This window comes from Catharus ustulatus, chromosome 3 (assembly GCF_009819885.2).
Source record: "Catharus ustulatus isolate bCatUst1 chromosome 3, bCatUst1.pri.v2, whole genome shotgun sequence".
In the NCBI taxonomy this organism is placed as follows: Eukaryota; Metazoa; Chordata; class Aves; order Passeriformes; family Turdidae; genus Catharus; species Catharus ustulatus.
Window position 1 is genome coordinate 35,163,285 of NC_046223.1, and position 15,366 is coordinate 35,178,650.

Sequence of the window (15,366 nt, forward strand, 5' to 3'; positions counted from 1 at the left end):
TGAAGAATATCTTGACCAGGCAGATGTATCTTGTATTCCAAGGTCTTCTCAGAGAACACTGAGCCTACAAAATCTGAACGAGCAAAATGAAGATGAAATACACTTTATCAGTCATATCATTAAGTATTTCCTTTAACTTGGACACAAATAAATTACCATAATTTAGTATTCAGACTTTACAAAGGCCAAGTGACACTGCTTAGCTCCTAGTTCTCTTCTGCATATGCAGGTACATATCAAAATCCTTTTTATCAGTGAGATTTCTTTTTAATTGGTACTAATACCTTTTATGTTGAAAATTCTTTTGAAGCATTGAGTGGAACAAAAAGTATGTAGTGAAAAGTGAGAACAAGAGAAATATATCTAAATTTTTATAGGCTAAATAAAGGATTTTTAAAGAGACTAGGACACTTTGCCTCTTGAGACATGTACCTCTGCACTTTATAGAGCCTCCTTACTACTTCTTAATTTTAAAACAACACCAACTACACCAACAGCCTAAACAGACAAGTGGCCTTTTGGTTAAAACTTTTTATGGACACAGAAACTGGCCTGCAGCATCAAACTCGTATCTCTTCTTTACTCTAACGGCAATTTCACAAACCTCAAAAACGTAAGACCAAAAGAAATCAATCTGATATATAAAACTTGCACACATGTTTCTAATACATACAGACACTTCTTTTTGTACTATCCTAGACTTTACAGTCATTCAGACCTGTTTTTGATCTCTGTCAATTCTAAACTGACCTGAAAAGGAAAGAGTAGAACAGCTCCTGAGAAGACAGGGGTGAGCAGCACATCCACCACCTGCATAAAGAGGACTGCTCACCTCCCACATGTACAGGTGTGACCTCTATAGTGAACTGAAAGAAAGCAGCACACCTACTTTCAAAGTAGAATCTGTTCATAACAAAAAGGTGTCAAAGACTGGAACTGCAGGAAAGGCTGAAAATTTCAGAAAGCTAAAAATTCTTTGTCTGGTCTCTATCATCCCACGTATGGTTAAAATACTGTCCAGAAGAGAAATTTTGCACAAGAGAAGAATTAGAAAGACTGCTATTTCAGGAAGTACAGTAATTTCATGATTACAAGCCGCACCATTTTGACTAAAATTTTGCTCCCATACCAGAAGTGCGGTGTACATTCAGGAGCGGCCAATATATGAACAAAGCAGCGGCGAGTGGGGCTGGGGCCGCTCCCTGGTGGCCACCCCGAGCAGGGCCGAGCCAGTAAACCCTGCGTTCCCGCGATTCTGTTACTATTTGGCAACTTTGTGAAAGTTGCACATGGATCCTCGCCGCGAACGAAAGTGCAGCTTACAGTCCGGTGCATCTTATTTATGGACAAAGACCTCAACATTGCCGACACCCCGGAAGTGCGGCTTATACTCAGTGCGGCTTGTAATCGTGAAATTACTGTAAGTATCATCTCTGCTCTATGTGTTGCCTTTTTTCCAACTTGGAAATGAAACAATATAATTTTAGTAAGGAGATAATGTAAAAGAGGATCTTTATTTGAAGGCCTTCAGGGACAGTTATGGAAAGATGTCCACAAAAACCAACCTTCACAGGGATCACTACATATTTCTAGGTTTTAGGAAATTATCATAGTTGATAAGAAGCACCATAAGGAGGACAAGTGGTGATTCAATTTCTCCCCAGGTCAAGCCCTTTCTCTGGAATCCACCCCTCAGCACTAGCTGTGCTTTGTCCATAACAATGTATCTCCAAGAGTTTTTCTCAGCCATGGCTCCCAGGAAGAACCAAGATAGCACTGGAGCCTTGTACCCCCGTGGGCTTGGAGCTCTAGAATTTGCTTTGCCTTTCTACCTAAGGAAAGGCCATGGAAAATTAATGGGAAAATTAGGCTACAGAGCTACAAACGTGTGAAGAATACAGAAAACATACAAAAGGCAAAAAAAATGCCAATACCCAAAACGGCATCATATGGGGTTTCCTAAAATCTTCAATCCACCATCCTTTCCCAAAAAGTTAATCAACAGCTTCATCAAAACATCCTAGAGAAAACTTATGTCCACTAAAATTCTGTTTCAAGTTTATTAAACTGCCCTAGAAGTCTGCTTGTAACAGTTCATTAAGTGTCACTGGATTTTATCTTAGTGCTAGTTAATGACAGAGGTAGCATACACCTTACTATTCTTATAAATGTGAGGACCTGAAATTAGGATCTCTTTAAAATGGCTATCATTCTATCAAACATCAGTATCTCTTTAATTTCTCATTAATTGGAAAAAAATTTTCCAACTATTTCAAAATGTTTAAAAAGACAATTCTGACACAGTAGGAGTAGTTGCAATTCTATGTAAAACACCAAGCCTATATTAAGTCTAAAAGGTATTAGGCCTGATTCCCACCAGTAGAGTCACTCACAGGTTTACAGTCAACATGGTAGGTACAGAGTTTATTCATTTTCTTAAAGCGGTTCACATTGTTCTGTCTGCTAGCGTTTAAAGGACCATAAATGTATACAAAAATTTTAATTCTTTATCCCACATCCATTAAATGTCTCAAAGGACTCCAGGCCACCTCCTCACACATGTAAGTAAAAGCTGAAGAATAAAAAGCAAGGACTGATTTTATCTCAAGGTTATGGAAACATCATTAAACCATAAAACCACGCTGTCAAAAATTTATCTTGACATTAGAAAATGTCTCAGTGGAGTTAAAGCCTTACCACATAATTAGCTGCAGATAATTCTATTTAATTCTGAGGATCAGAATTTTAAAACAGTCACAACCTTGATAAATGGCACGTTAAATAAACTGAAGCTTGCAAAAAGTGATCAGATAACAAAAATGAGAAAATTCAACACCAGCTCAAAGGACAGTTGATACAAAAGCAAATTGTCTAGTAAGGACAGGGCAACACTGTCAGAAAGAAAGGTACATAACCCTTCTGAAACACCTCCTCATCCAGTACAACTGGTATTTTCCACAGATCTCATGCAAACTAAAAAGACATTGGGGTGAAATTCTGCCCCCATGAAAAGAAATCACAAAATTTTCTTTGATTTTCAATGGGCAGTTTCTACAAGTCAGCACTCAGGGGGATTCTCTGCCTATTAAGCATCACAAGCAAGTGAATAAAAGTATAATTAATTTTCACAAAGACAAGAGCAGTGGACAGCAGAGGAGGAGGACTGTTTAAAAGAGCTTCCAAGAAGCTCTTTTGACCTAAATCAGGTTGGAGATTTTCCAAGAACCATCTGGAATTTAGTCACCTCACCACAGGATAATTTTTCTCTTTTGTCTGGCAGTCTGTTTATTTTCCTTCTTGAGGATCCAGCATCAAACAGAATAAAAAATGACCTTTGACTGGATCTTTTTGTGACATGCAATGAAAGAACTGATCCAAAAAAGTTCAATGTTCGAATAAGCACCTACTGAACTTGAAAGGAATGTTGGAAGTAGTTGGGAAAACAAGATTACATCTTGAAGTTATGTATCTGTAGTATTTCTTTATTCTATGACCACAGAGGCAAGTCATCACAGCTGGTCTTCTTTAGAGTTATACTACAGAGAAGAGACTGAGAAAGTCTTGTCACAGACTTTACAGTTCCAAAGTCTTAAATTTTACCTGCTGAGAATAAGCATCCCTATTCAGCTTCCAAAAAAAAAATGCATGGATATACAGCTCATCTTCCAAACATTCCATGGGAATGGCAGAAAACATCTGCTACTACCTCCCTAGGGATGAGGGAATACTAAATTAATATTTTAATACAATATCACACTCATAACAAACTCGTTTGACAACCAAATTGGGAAAGCTGCAAAATGCCAAATGGAAAATTAGAGAGTGACAACAAGCTTGAATGTTGTGCTTGACTGAACTGTGAACATGATAGTAATTTTACTCATGTAAAGCACATGGTTGTTGTCTGCTCTTCTCTCCCAACCACTCACCTGTCCAGTCAGTTTCTCCTATCCCTTCTGCCAGTTATTTTTAGTATTAATGATATAAAGTATGTGTACCCATGACAGGTCTATGTCATTTGCTGTCCATTTTTCCAGAGCAGACTATCAGACAGTCTAAGCAAAAACGGCAAAAGAAGGAAATGAGCCCTAGTTTTATGGACAACAAAACCCCACACTGAAAATAACAACTTAAAACCTCAGCACTTTGCACTACATTCAATATAATGGGGAAAAATTCACAGTCAACATAAGGAATACATCAAGTTAAAAACATCTTTGTGATACCAAAGCTAAAGTGGGGCAAATGTCATTAACAGGAGCATCCCCAGTTTTCCAATTAACAAGATATAGAGCTGGGAAGTCTTGGCTTTCCCTCTGCCCTTGATGGCCACTTAGGTCACCTTGGTAAAATACATGGGAGGGGAGAGGAGGCACACATATTGCACATGCTTGTGCACGTGTGTACATAAAAAAATTAAAAACCTTCTGCATTATCATCACCAGTGTTCCAATGTGTTTAGTAAACATCACACTGTTTCTGTAAAGCCACATGGCCATTTTCCATCTTAAGCTTACTATTACGTAGGAGGCAACAACATTTGGAAAGAATTTCTTACAAGCTGCGACTCAGTTCAAGCTGAGTAGGCAGTGATCATCATCTGATAATCAGTTTTATCTTCAGCTGCACAAATTCTCTACACCAGATAACACAACTTGCATGTTTCATGAGAAATGCTTCTGACCAAGTTCAGGCTAAACCAGCATGCCAACACAAGGCAATAGAACAGCTTGAGTGGAGATGAAGGAGTACTTAAGGAGTTTTATCTATGCACCCTTTTGTCTGGGTCTATTTCAGACTGTGTGATTTTTTTCAGGTGAAATTGCAACTTTACATCACAGCAATCTAATCACCAATGAAAAAAAGTCCAGAAAAACAACACAGTTGATTATATTGCTCCTACTCCTGTCAAGAGAAAAAAAAAATAAATAAAAAAGAAGGTGCTGTAACTGTGCAAACAGATTTCTCTTATTATCTTAAATGTTTAAAAAATAATTTATAGTATTTTTAATTTCACTTTCCCTAAAGAGGCTCTTTTTTTATTTATATCAGAACAAAGAAAATGTTATACTTTGGCTTACTTCATAAGAATACACTTACTAAAACAATCAAAATATAAATAAGTTAAGATAAATCTTGTAACAGAGTTTATCAATCAATCAAAAATCAAAAAAAAAATTAAATGGCGTTAAAACTATGAGTACTCTTCATATAAAATATTTCTACTAGCATTGTTTGAATTTAATTTCCTGAATTAAAAGTAAGAAAATATCTACACCAAAAACCAACACTATTTACTTAGTAACACAATATACATTTTACATACTGTGTAATATAATTTTAAATACTTTATATACTGTCTTTCAGAATAAATAATCCACATGTCTCTGGAAAAAGCAGCTTGTAGGAAACATTAGCATATACCTCTAAAGGACAAAATGGGATGGGAGTATATCAGCAAATACATTTCACTTGACAGCAAAATTTTAAGCTGAAGAATGATGTTATATGCTCCTTATTACTGTGAAAAAATTACTCAGGTTGATTGACTCAATTATATTTGAACTTTCTTGCTTTTTTTCTCACCCAACAACTGTAACATGATAATTTTTAAAAATGAAAAGAAAAAAATATCCTCTGGCTACTGCTTTAATTTTGAAGTGTTGCAATTATTTTAAAGTTATACTTCTACTGACTGAATAAAAAGAAATAGTTTGAATTCACTTTGTCATATATCACATTCTGAATGTATCCCCTGAACTCCCACTCAGAAATAAATCGTGAACACAAGGAAAAGATAATTTATGAGTTGTCAAGCAACCAGATTTTAACACTTACTTTTGTGAAGATCTGAAAAAAGTCAATTGCAGGTGGCAATTGAGACTCATCCTGGATCTCAGTTTTCAAATACAGTTGCAAAGTCTGTGCAAGGTGCCTGAGGCCATCTTTCATTTCTTCACTTAACCGTTCAGCATCTTATGGGGAAAGGGGGGAAAAAAAGTAGACCAGGTCATAAACAGAACATTTCACCAACATTTTGAAAACATCCAATGTCAGCCATACAGTCTAGACATTTCCAGCCCAGGAATTAATCTTGACAGAGGGCAATTTTGACAGAGGGCAGACATTTTTCATTTTTTGTGACAGTTACCTATCAACACGCAGTAGAGTTTATCAGGTTGCTACTGCCAAATCATATGATATGACAGCAAGTTCAAGATCAAAAGCCAATAGATAAAGCAGATGTGTAAGCAGATGTAAGTCATTACATACAAAAATTAGGCATCTGGGTTTGTAACATTAACCACATTATGGAACTTTATGCAGTAGTACATACTTTTATACTGTACTCTCCATAGATGTATCAGAAACACTTTATGCTAGCAGATGAAAAGTATTTATGAAAAAAAGGAGTTTCATACAGAGCAACTGGTAAACTATGATATGAAAGAATATGAAGTAAATATCACTTTATTATAAAGCACTACTATTCATAGAAATAGAAATCCTGAAGCAGAAAGAATCACAGTGACTCATTTTCTAATTAAGTGATAATGCATGCATCAGGTGTCTGGTAACACAGAAAGGGAAACTGCTGCTGCCCTACCAAGTTCACTGCCTACCTACCTGCTTCACACTTCCTTCTTCCTACCAGCTAGTACAAAATGGAGAATGAGAAGCTGAACATATTCAAGCACCAGTCTATAACAAAAGGCAGAGATTTATGATGCACTATGAATCAATTTTATCTCTGCATAATGGTGAAATGTTGTTTTATTATAAACATCTATAGATGCTCACAGCCCTATCCAAGTGCCACTAACAGCGTGGATGTCTGCAGGTGATTTTGCAAGCATGAATGAATGTAAATGTTAGAAATCCCAACATAAGTTTTTCACAATGTATAGAAAATCTCTGGCATAGAAAAGTATGAGGACTGTGCCTTCAAGAGAAGCAGCAATCTTTTAGATGACTGAAATGATAGATTTTTTAAAATAAAAAATAAAAATTACAAACACATACTTGTATTTCTTATATAATATTCCTTTGAAAGCAAAAATGCTTTTCCTTCAAATGTAATTATTCAAGACAGCATGTGAATTACTTACACTATCTGTAATACATTGCAAAATGCATTATAACAAAGAGAGGAAGGCATGGTTTGTTTCACTGTTGGCAAATAAAACAACCCTAGACTAAAGAAGAAAAATCACATAAGAAGCATGTTACAAATGGACACTGTAGCTTAGGACAGATGTGAATATGAATACCAAAACCAACTGGAACTTTAGGGAGAACTGATAGACATGGAAGCAGAATGTAATTATCCACATTGGAATCTGTCCAGGACATCAGAGCTAATGATTCAGAAAAAGATCCCATGGGAACCTTAATGGAAAATGATCAAAAACTGGTTTTTCAAGCACATAAGAAAACAAGGCCAAAAGCAAAATGAAATGAGATTTGTGAATCTTTTCATTTTTTGTTTTTAAAAAACTTTTCAATTGTTTAAGAAACCTGGTGTGGGAGAAAACATTCTATAAAAGGCCTATGAAAAATTTTCTAAATAAGACATGGGGATTTAATTGTGTAACTCTTATACTTACACAAGTAAAGTAGCAAAATATCTGCCCCATAATACAGCACACAAACTATTTTCTGAACACTGAGTCTTAGTAAGCAAAAACAAAGATGATTTCTGGATTACTGTAACATACAGAGAGCCCAGAGAACTAAGGAAGGAAAGAATAGTCTTAAGATAAATGAGAGCTAGCAAAAGTAACAATGTGCATTGCCCTTATAATTTGGGAGAGGGCAACAGAGTGTCAGGGTGTTCAGGAGTAAAATTAATACTACATATTGCAATTTTTTATGTTTATATGGGTTTTATTTCCAACTAACTATACCAATTGATCAAGCTGGTTTGTAGCCAAAACTCTGAATAATACTAATAAACATTGAGGTAATCAAAATATTCACATTACTTTCCAGAAAATCCCTCTTATCAAGATGCAAAAATGAACCAAGTATGTATTTCTTCCTTTATAAGTCTTCAAGATGCCAAAAAAATGAAAAAAAGTTTCATATTTCAACATTTGTACTGAGTATCTTTTTCTACCTAAGCAGTTGAACCTTGTGAAGCCGCCGCAAAAGTAATAACTGCACAATTTCATCTTTTTTCTCTATTAAAAGGTCATGTTGAAGAAAAATAAACACATATTCCTTTTAAATTTAACTTTCCTATTTCTAGAAGTTATTTTGAAGCTTCATGCAATAGCACATAAGTATTAAAAAAGTAAAACCTCAATGTAAAAATATATGTACTATTGTATACGTATGTAGAAATATTGACAATGTTTGTAGTAAGGCAGACATTGGGTAAATTAAAAAATGAGCAAGCAAGATGTTCATTGTAAAATGTGAAAATAAAAATACTAAAGCAAAAAATCAGGTGAAGGTTTTGTGAAAATAAAAATACTAAAGCAAAAAATCAGGTGAAGGTTTTGCTTCAAGACAACAGACATGTTTTTCCTTTTATCTTTGAAATAACTGTTCTTTCCCACAAAGGTTTTTGTCTTTGATTCTGTTACTCTACAGAGCAAACCTGCAGAAGGCAAGCTGCAAGAAAATCAGATGGACCTTTCGTAAAGCAGACCTTGGAAGTACTTCCCAAAATCTGGCTAGTAATTACTTACTTGACTGAAGATCAGAAAAAGTGTAGAGTCTCTCAGAAGGGCATACTGATTGTCTGAGCTGTAGAGGAAAAACAGATAATTAACACTTACATAGCATGTTTTATCTTGAAAACACTCTACAAGACTGATTATTCCGTGTAAGATAACTAGGTAAAGCCAACAGCATCAACATAAATCCAGGACTTTGCGTAAACTATTCCAAAAAACGAAATTTCTTTGTTGCTGTAAGACTTTCTACTAATTTCAATTTCTTTAACACTTCGGCAGCTTACCTTTAGTAACTTGCTTTAGCCCTTCAGAGCATAATTGAAATCAGTTTATGAGGTTTGTAGTTTGTGAGTTCATGTGACTGTAATTAATGCACAGTATTGCTAGGTACACATTTGCCCTTTAAAAGCTATCATGCACAAGCTCTTTGCAACAATGCATAAAATAAACGTGCAATCACATTTTGTCACCTCATACCACAACAAAGGCCTGCACTTTTATCCAACACAGACATCATCATAGCAGGTTCAGAAAAAAAAAAAAAAAATAGCAAATCCCTTTTGATTTACAATCCCACACATTTATAAGCTGCTTAAACTAAGAGAAAATTTAGTCCACATAAAGTAATTAAACTGCGGGAATGTCAAACACCCTAGACTTCCAAGAGAGTTTAGAAAAATATTAATAAAGGAAATTGAGATTAAGAGAATCCAACATGGAAAGCACAGCATTATGCCCTCTAAAGAAAAGGCTAGCCACCAGTGCTTCTGTCCTTACCACTCATTCAAACACTGAATGAGGCTTCCATTAGGTTAATAGAAAGGCACCAAAAACTTCAGTAGTACTGAAGGGAAAACAGTGTCTCCCTATGTTCTCCTCCCAGGCAGGAATAAACTTAGAATGCTACTACATAGCCATAGGAAAAGAAAGTCAATAAACATATCCCTTGAGCTTAGTTATGTCCATTTTGGAATCTCTTGATCTTTTCAGCATTTCTGTAAAGTAATCAGTAAACTTGTAAGGCAATTTGTAATCTAATTTTTTTCAGCATTCCCAGTCACTTCAGCCTTGTAGCTCATAATTACATTAAAAATGTAGAGCACGAAAGCATTTATCAGATTTTGCTGCACTGAATCAATCTAAAAGAACATCACTTACTAGTTTAAAAACAATCCTGCCAGCAAGTCTGACAGAGTCTGGAGGAAAATTGGGCTCGATGCTCTTAAGACACCTGCATTCCTGCTTGTGGTCCAGCCAAGCTTCTTTCTGTCAGGATATTTTAAAAAGGAAGAAAAAGAAAATAAAGTGCATTTTATTTTACATAACCTGTACCCTACTAATTTATATATACACATATATATATATTTATATATGTATATATATATATAGTTATCTACAGTCATATATGCACACAAACATGCTCAAAACAACACACCCTGGTTCTCATTTGTTGTGGCATGAAGCAGCAACAGTACGTAGCCACTCACTTCCCAAGATTGGAGAGAACTAGAAAGGATGCTACCTAACACACACAAAACTCCAGGCACGTGTTCACTCAGCAACCAAGACTGCAGAGGCTTCAGAGTCCATTCACTGCAGGAAATGCAGCTGCTCTAATGCAATGGCCAGGTTTTCAGTGCTGCAAAAAGTGTCCCCAAATATCCCTGAGCTGATGAGGTATGAATGCCCACAGCTGGGACCACTGGTAGTGACATTTTTCACAGTTCAGATCAGGATGGTGACTGATACCAAAACAGAAGACAGAACTAAAAATATTTTAGTTGTATGTATTACCCAAACCTGAAATTTTTATTTCATAGGCCACTTTGATTAGAATGGCAGAGCCAGACTAACACTTCCATAGCAGGGAAGAGTCAGGATGACAAGATAAAGGAAACATTGAAATACATCTCCTTTTTTTTCTAAATCATTCATTGTTGCCCCAAGATTAGTGCAGAAGAGCAGCAAGAATGAGTCTTCAGCTAAAGAAACATGAAAATTTCTGATTACTTTTTTTTCCTGTCTTGTGTCTCTACAAGCAGAAAAATCTGTTTATAATACACAAAAACTCCAAGTCCATTCATTTACAGACTACATATTTATACATTTTATTCACATATTCACAGTTTATGTTTGACACCACACAGCTGCTTCAAATAGTTTAAAAAAATAGTTTAAAAAGCAAGTTAAAGAACTGGGCACAATAAAAATTTGCTACAGTGACAAGTACTCAGAACCAAGGGGTTCTGAAGGTGACATTTTCTCACAAATATGCAGTAAGGGAAAAAAACATGTAACCAGAAAAACAGTTTCTGTTAGATGAGTGCCACAGAGAAAATTATTGTCCAACATTAAGTACATGTTCAGCAATTTTTTAAAAACTAGAAAATGGCAGAGCTATGTGTAAGGGCACATCAGACCTGGAGATGCTGACATACGAGTTATAAAGATTCTAAAGGCAATCACACAATTTTTTTCTTAAGCTGAATTTAAGTGAAGAAATTGTTTCAGGTAACTAGGTTTCAGTAGCATTTATTATATTTAATTCAGGATTCACGATTTTTCCCCCTGTGGCTTATACACAATAAATAAATTGAACTTTTTATTTCTTTCAGATACATGACAGATCTGTGATCTCATTTCTTTTACTCATAATTCTACAAGAGGTTAAAATGACACCAAGAAGGCATTAATGCAAATACAGTTGGTGTCACATGCTGTCTGACAAATAAAAGTTAAGTATTTAGTGCTGAATAGAATTATCTTTGTCTAGAAAAAACAAGGTCATGCTTGTAAATGTCCAGACATCATTCTGTGTAATATAATTATATTGGCATTTTTATTCAACTTAAACTAAAAATGTTCCTAGGAGTAAGACTTTATCTGTCAAATTCTTTCCTCTACATAAATGTTGCACAGAATTTTAAACATGCTAGAGGTGACATCAAAATGATTAATAACTACCCAATCAATAGAGCTCTAATAAGATGAAATATGCTGTACCACACAGCATCATATGCCATGTTTCTTTGAGAGCATTCCCATGAGATGAGAATAGTTCAAACACATGCCTTTCATGAAACAGTACTTTGGCCAAAACTGATGCTAAAAAGGAGTCACTGATTCCTCTGCAGAAGGAGCTGGAATGGGGATTGCCAGTCACTTATTCCCGAATGGTCAGGGAGAAAGAGGAAAGCTCCAAATGCACTAATTATAATGAAATTCAACAATATTTCTTCTTATAATCCATACACAATGTATGCAAATTACAGGACAACATGAAAATAAGAATTTTTGACCCTGGAGAGACCTACTTTTAAAGTCAGCCCCTAACAATACTTATTGGTTGTACTTATGTTAGTCCCACATTTCATGGTAGGAGGGTTTTCTTAATTCTGTGTATTTTGGTTTTCAGTAGAGATATTTATATCCTATATCCAGCACGAGTATAAACACTGTAGTGCACAGACATGGCCACCTGGTAAGATCCTTCCCCCTCCATGCTGGGGAAGGTCTTCCAATTTTGCAAATATTTCTTTTTGCCCTGTCGGAAATGAACACTAAAAGAAGAAGGCAAAGGAAGTTAACAGCACAGGGCAATCTCCTCCCAAAGCATTGTCTCTCCTTCAATCTCAATGCATCCCAAGTGCAAAACCTCAGGCTTCACCCAAATGAAGACGGCCAGCACCCACATGGCTGCAGAGATGGTGCAGCACAGAGCTCTTTGCCAGGGCCAGATTGAGAGTCTGCCCACTGAACCAGCACCAGACCAGCTCCAACACCTCCCTGCACAACCCAGACCCAGGATTCCTCCTGCTGCCTCAGGTCACAGGCAAAGACCCCTCAGAAATGCCTGAAATGTCTTGCATATTTTCAGCTGAGCGACTTTGCCAATGCACATCCATCCTTTCACAGACATATGCTATAGCTGTCTCCCCTTGGAGCCTGAATCTACAAAAAATCCTAAAGCAATGCTGATGAAACAAAGCTTTCCCTTTGCCTTCTATGCAAGATCAAAAAAAAGAAAAAAAAAGAATGCTTCCTGCAGATTAAAGGCTAATAAAAAGCTGTTAAAGACTAGAGCTGATTTTAAAAAAATCAAAGCAGGATATTTTTCCATTGGAAGATTTTGATCTGTTAAAACAAATAATCTATAATTTCCAAGGGATTGGTTGAATTGTCACAGAATGTCTTTTTTTTTAATTATGACATTTACTTTTATTACAGTATTTCAATAATGTTTGATAATATCACATTCTGAATTCTGTCTGAAATTACTCTTCCATTTCTCAGGGATTATCATGTATGTCATTGATCCCCAGTCTATGGGATACAACATATTAATAAACATTGCCGGGGTGATCACAACAGTGATTATGAGGAGTAGCAGTTGTGATAACCCTGCCTTTGGAGAGACACCAGACAACATAACATTGCTAGAAGGCAGACAGCCCATGAAATTAGGCATCAGGAAGTGGAAAAGTGGCTACAACAGGGAAATGCCAAATAGGGGCAAAAACCAATGAGGTCTGACTGAAAGGAAAAAAAATTAAAAGCAAAAAATCTATATGTACTTGATCCTGAAATCAGATTTCAGTTGCAAAAGGTCACCCTAAAGGATCTCTTGTGATAAGTTCCAGTTCCACATTTCTAATATTTTTTAAATTAAAGTGGTAAAAGTGAAAACAGCTTGCTTCAACTGGCCTGAAAAAGAAAAATAATGGGAATCTTTTAAATTTGGAATTCACTCATAATCTTAAAAATAGACATTATGGAGATTTGTAAAACCTGGATATTCTGGTTTGTATATAGGTTTTTTCCAGGACTGCTGGCTCTGCATACGTATTCCCTTAAAGGATAACTATTCTCACTGCAAGTTCCAAAAAAAGAGAAACATTTCCAAAGACTATTTCTTCTCCTTAAGGTTAGTCTAAAGATAGCTTTTTGTACCACTTGACATTTTAAAACAAATGAAGATGTTTACAAGATATTTGCAGCTTTTAAAATGGCTATTTTTTATACACTCTGAAATATAAACCCTCTGTTGCATTTACATTTAAGCTTCTTTCACAAAATCCACCTTTATTCTAGATCCAGTACACCTACTGAGATTAAATTGTTCTAAGTCAAATTTTTATATTAATTCTGATTTCATTTAATGTATTCATTACAAAACTCCAGAAAAATAACAGGTTTTAAGCCTAAGTGTTTTGAGTTGCAGTATCACACATTCAAAAATAATCAAATCATTCTGCAACTAAGTGTGAATTGCAAATTCAGCTGCATAATTTGCATTTCAAAGTTGCCTGTATTTATAAAACTAAAATAGTCCTGTTTTGCCAATATTCACTTTTTTAAATGTGCAAAATGCAGTTTCATCAATAGCCTGCTGTTTATTTGTTGACCAATTAGTTCAATTAGAAGTGCACATATTAATGAATTGCACTAAAACTACAGAGACCAAGTAGGGCACAAAGCATTTGGTTTAGCTTTCCTAACAGCTGCTATAAAAACAGAGCAGCACAATGGTTTAGCTGGCTTATTAGAACAAATATGAATCAATGGACAGTTCTCAAGAGCAAAGAGATCTGGATTGTCTCAGTTTTATCTGTATCACCTCTTTCAAGTCATCAATCCCAATAAATTCTCTGCTTTGACTACAAAATAACTTTTTTTTCCCTGTCATTCTCCATCGTTACCTAATACCACAGGATATTACACACATTAATTCAATATTAATTTATTTATATAAACAGTTCAAGTAATTATGTAACTGCAAACACACAGCAGGTGAAGTGCAGATTACTTTTAGCAGCAGTAGCCTGTCTCACTGAAATCCCTTCCTACAACTATGGATGACTTCAAGCGTGCAAACTCCAGAGCTTGGAAGCCCAAAGCAAAGATACTCAGGATGGCTTCAGGCTACCCCTTGAAGAAAGTTCACGCAGTTGCAAAGTTGTGCTTCTCAAAGAGGAAGCTCCAGTTGCTACCTCCATTGCCTCTACACCTAAGCTGGAACAGGTTATTGCATCACATCTTGTGATTTGCTTTTGCAGGTCAGAGCCAGCAGTGTCAATTCACATTAGAGACCTGCCAACAGAAGCTTTACCAATGACTCTCCTAGAAGATATTTGTTTTAAACTTACCTTGCAAATACTCTGGTCTTTTATAGTCTTTAAGGCCATGTCTTCTGTATGATGTCCCATAATAAATCTACCTGTGGCATTATTATTGATGCTACAGTAAGCATCTAATGTACATTGCACACATTTGCCATACAATGAATCAAAATGACAGATCTTCCTCTTTTCCCTCTCCATATGTTTTAATCCCCAAAAGGAAGGATTTGTGGCATTTTGAGAATACTACAGATTATATGAAAGCAGAATTGTTTATAGGAGCACATGATGTGTGAAAAGATCAGTCCTGAGGAGAAAGACTTGGGGGTATTGGTTGACAAAAAGCTCAACATGACCCAGCAATGTGCACTTCTAGCAAAGAGAGCCTAACAGGTCCTGGGTTGCATCCAGAGCAGTGTGGGCAGCAGGGGAGGGAGGGGATTCTGCCCCTCTGCTCTGTTCTGCTCTGCTGAGACCCCACCTGGAACCCTGCATCCAGCTCTGGAGCCCCCAATGTAAGAAGGACATGGAGCAAGACCAGAGGAAGGCCACAAAGATGACCA

At 36.0% G+C, this 15,366-nt stretch overlaps 1 protein-coding gene across 3 annotated transcripts in view; it reads right to left on the bottom strand.

Moving 5' to 3' along the window:
- The window catches only part of SMYD3 (SET and MYND domain containing 3), a 386,727-nt gene that overhangs the window by 320,618 nt on the left and 50,743 nt on the right, over positions 1–15,366 (bottom strand). For all 3 annotated transcript variants that reach the window (XM_033056656.2, XM_033056657.2, XM_033056654.2), the window contains exons 3-5: positions 9,843–9,950; positions 8,697–8,754; positions 5,839–5,975 (exon numbers count right to left, since the gene is read on the bottom strand). In XM_033056656.2, the coding sequence (XP_032912547.1) occupies positions 5,839–5,975; positions 8,697–8,754; positions 9,843–9,950 (303 nt within the window). The remainder of the gene's footprint in view (positions 1–5,838; positions 5,976–8,696; positions 8,755–9,842; positions 9,951–15,366) is intronic.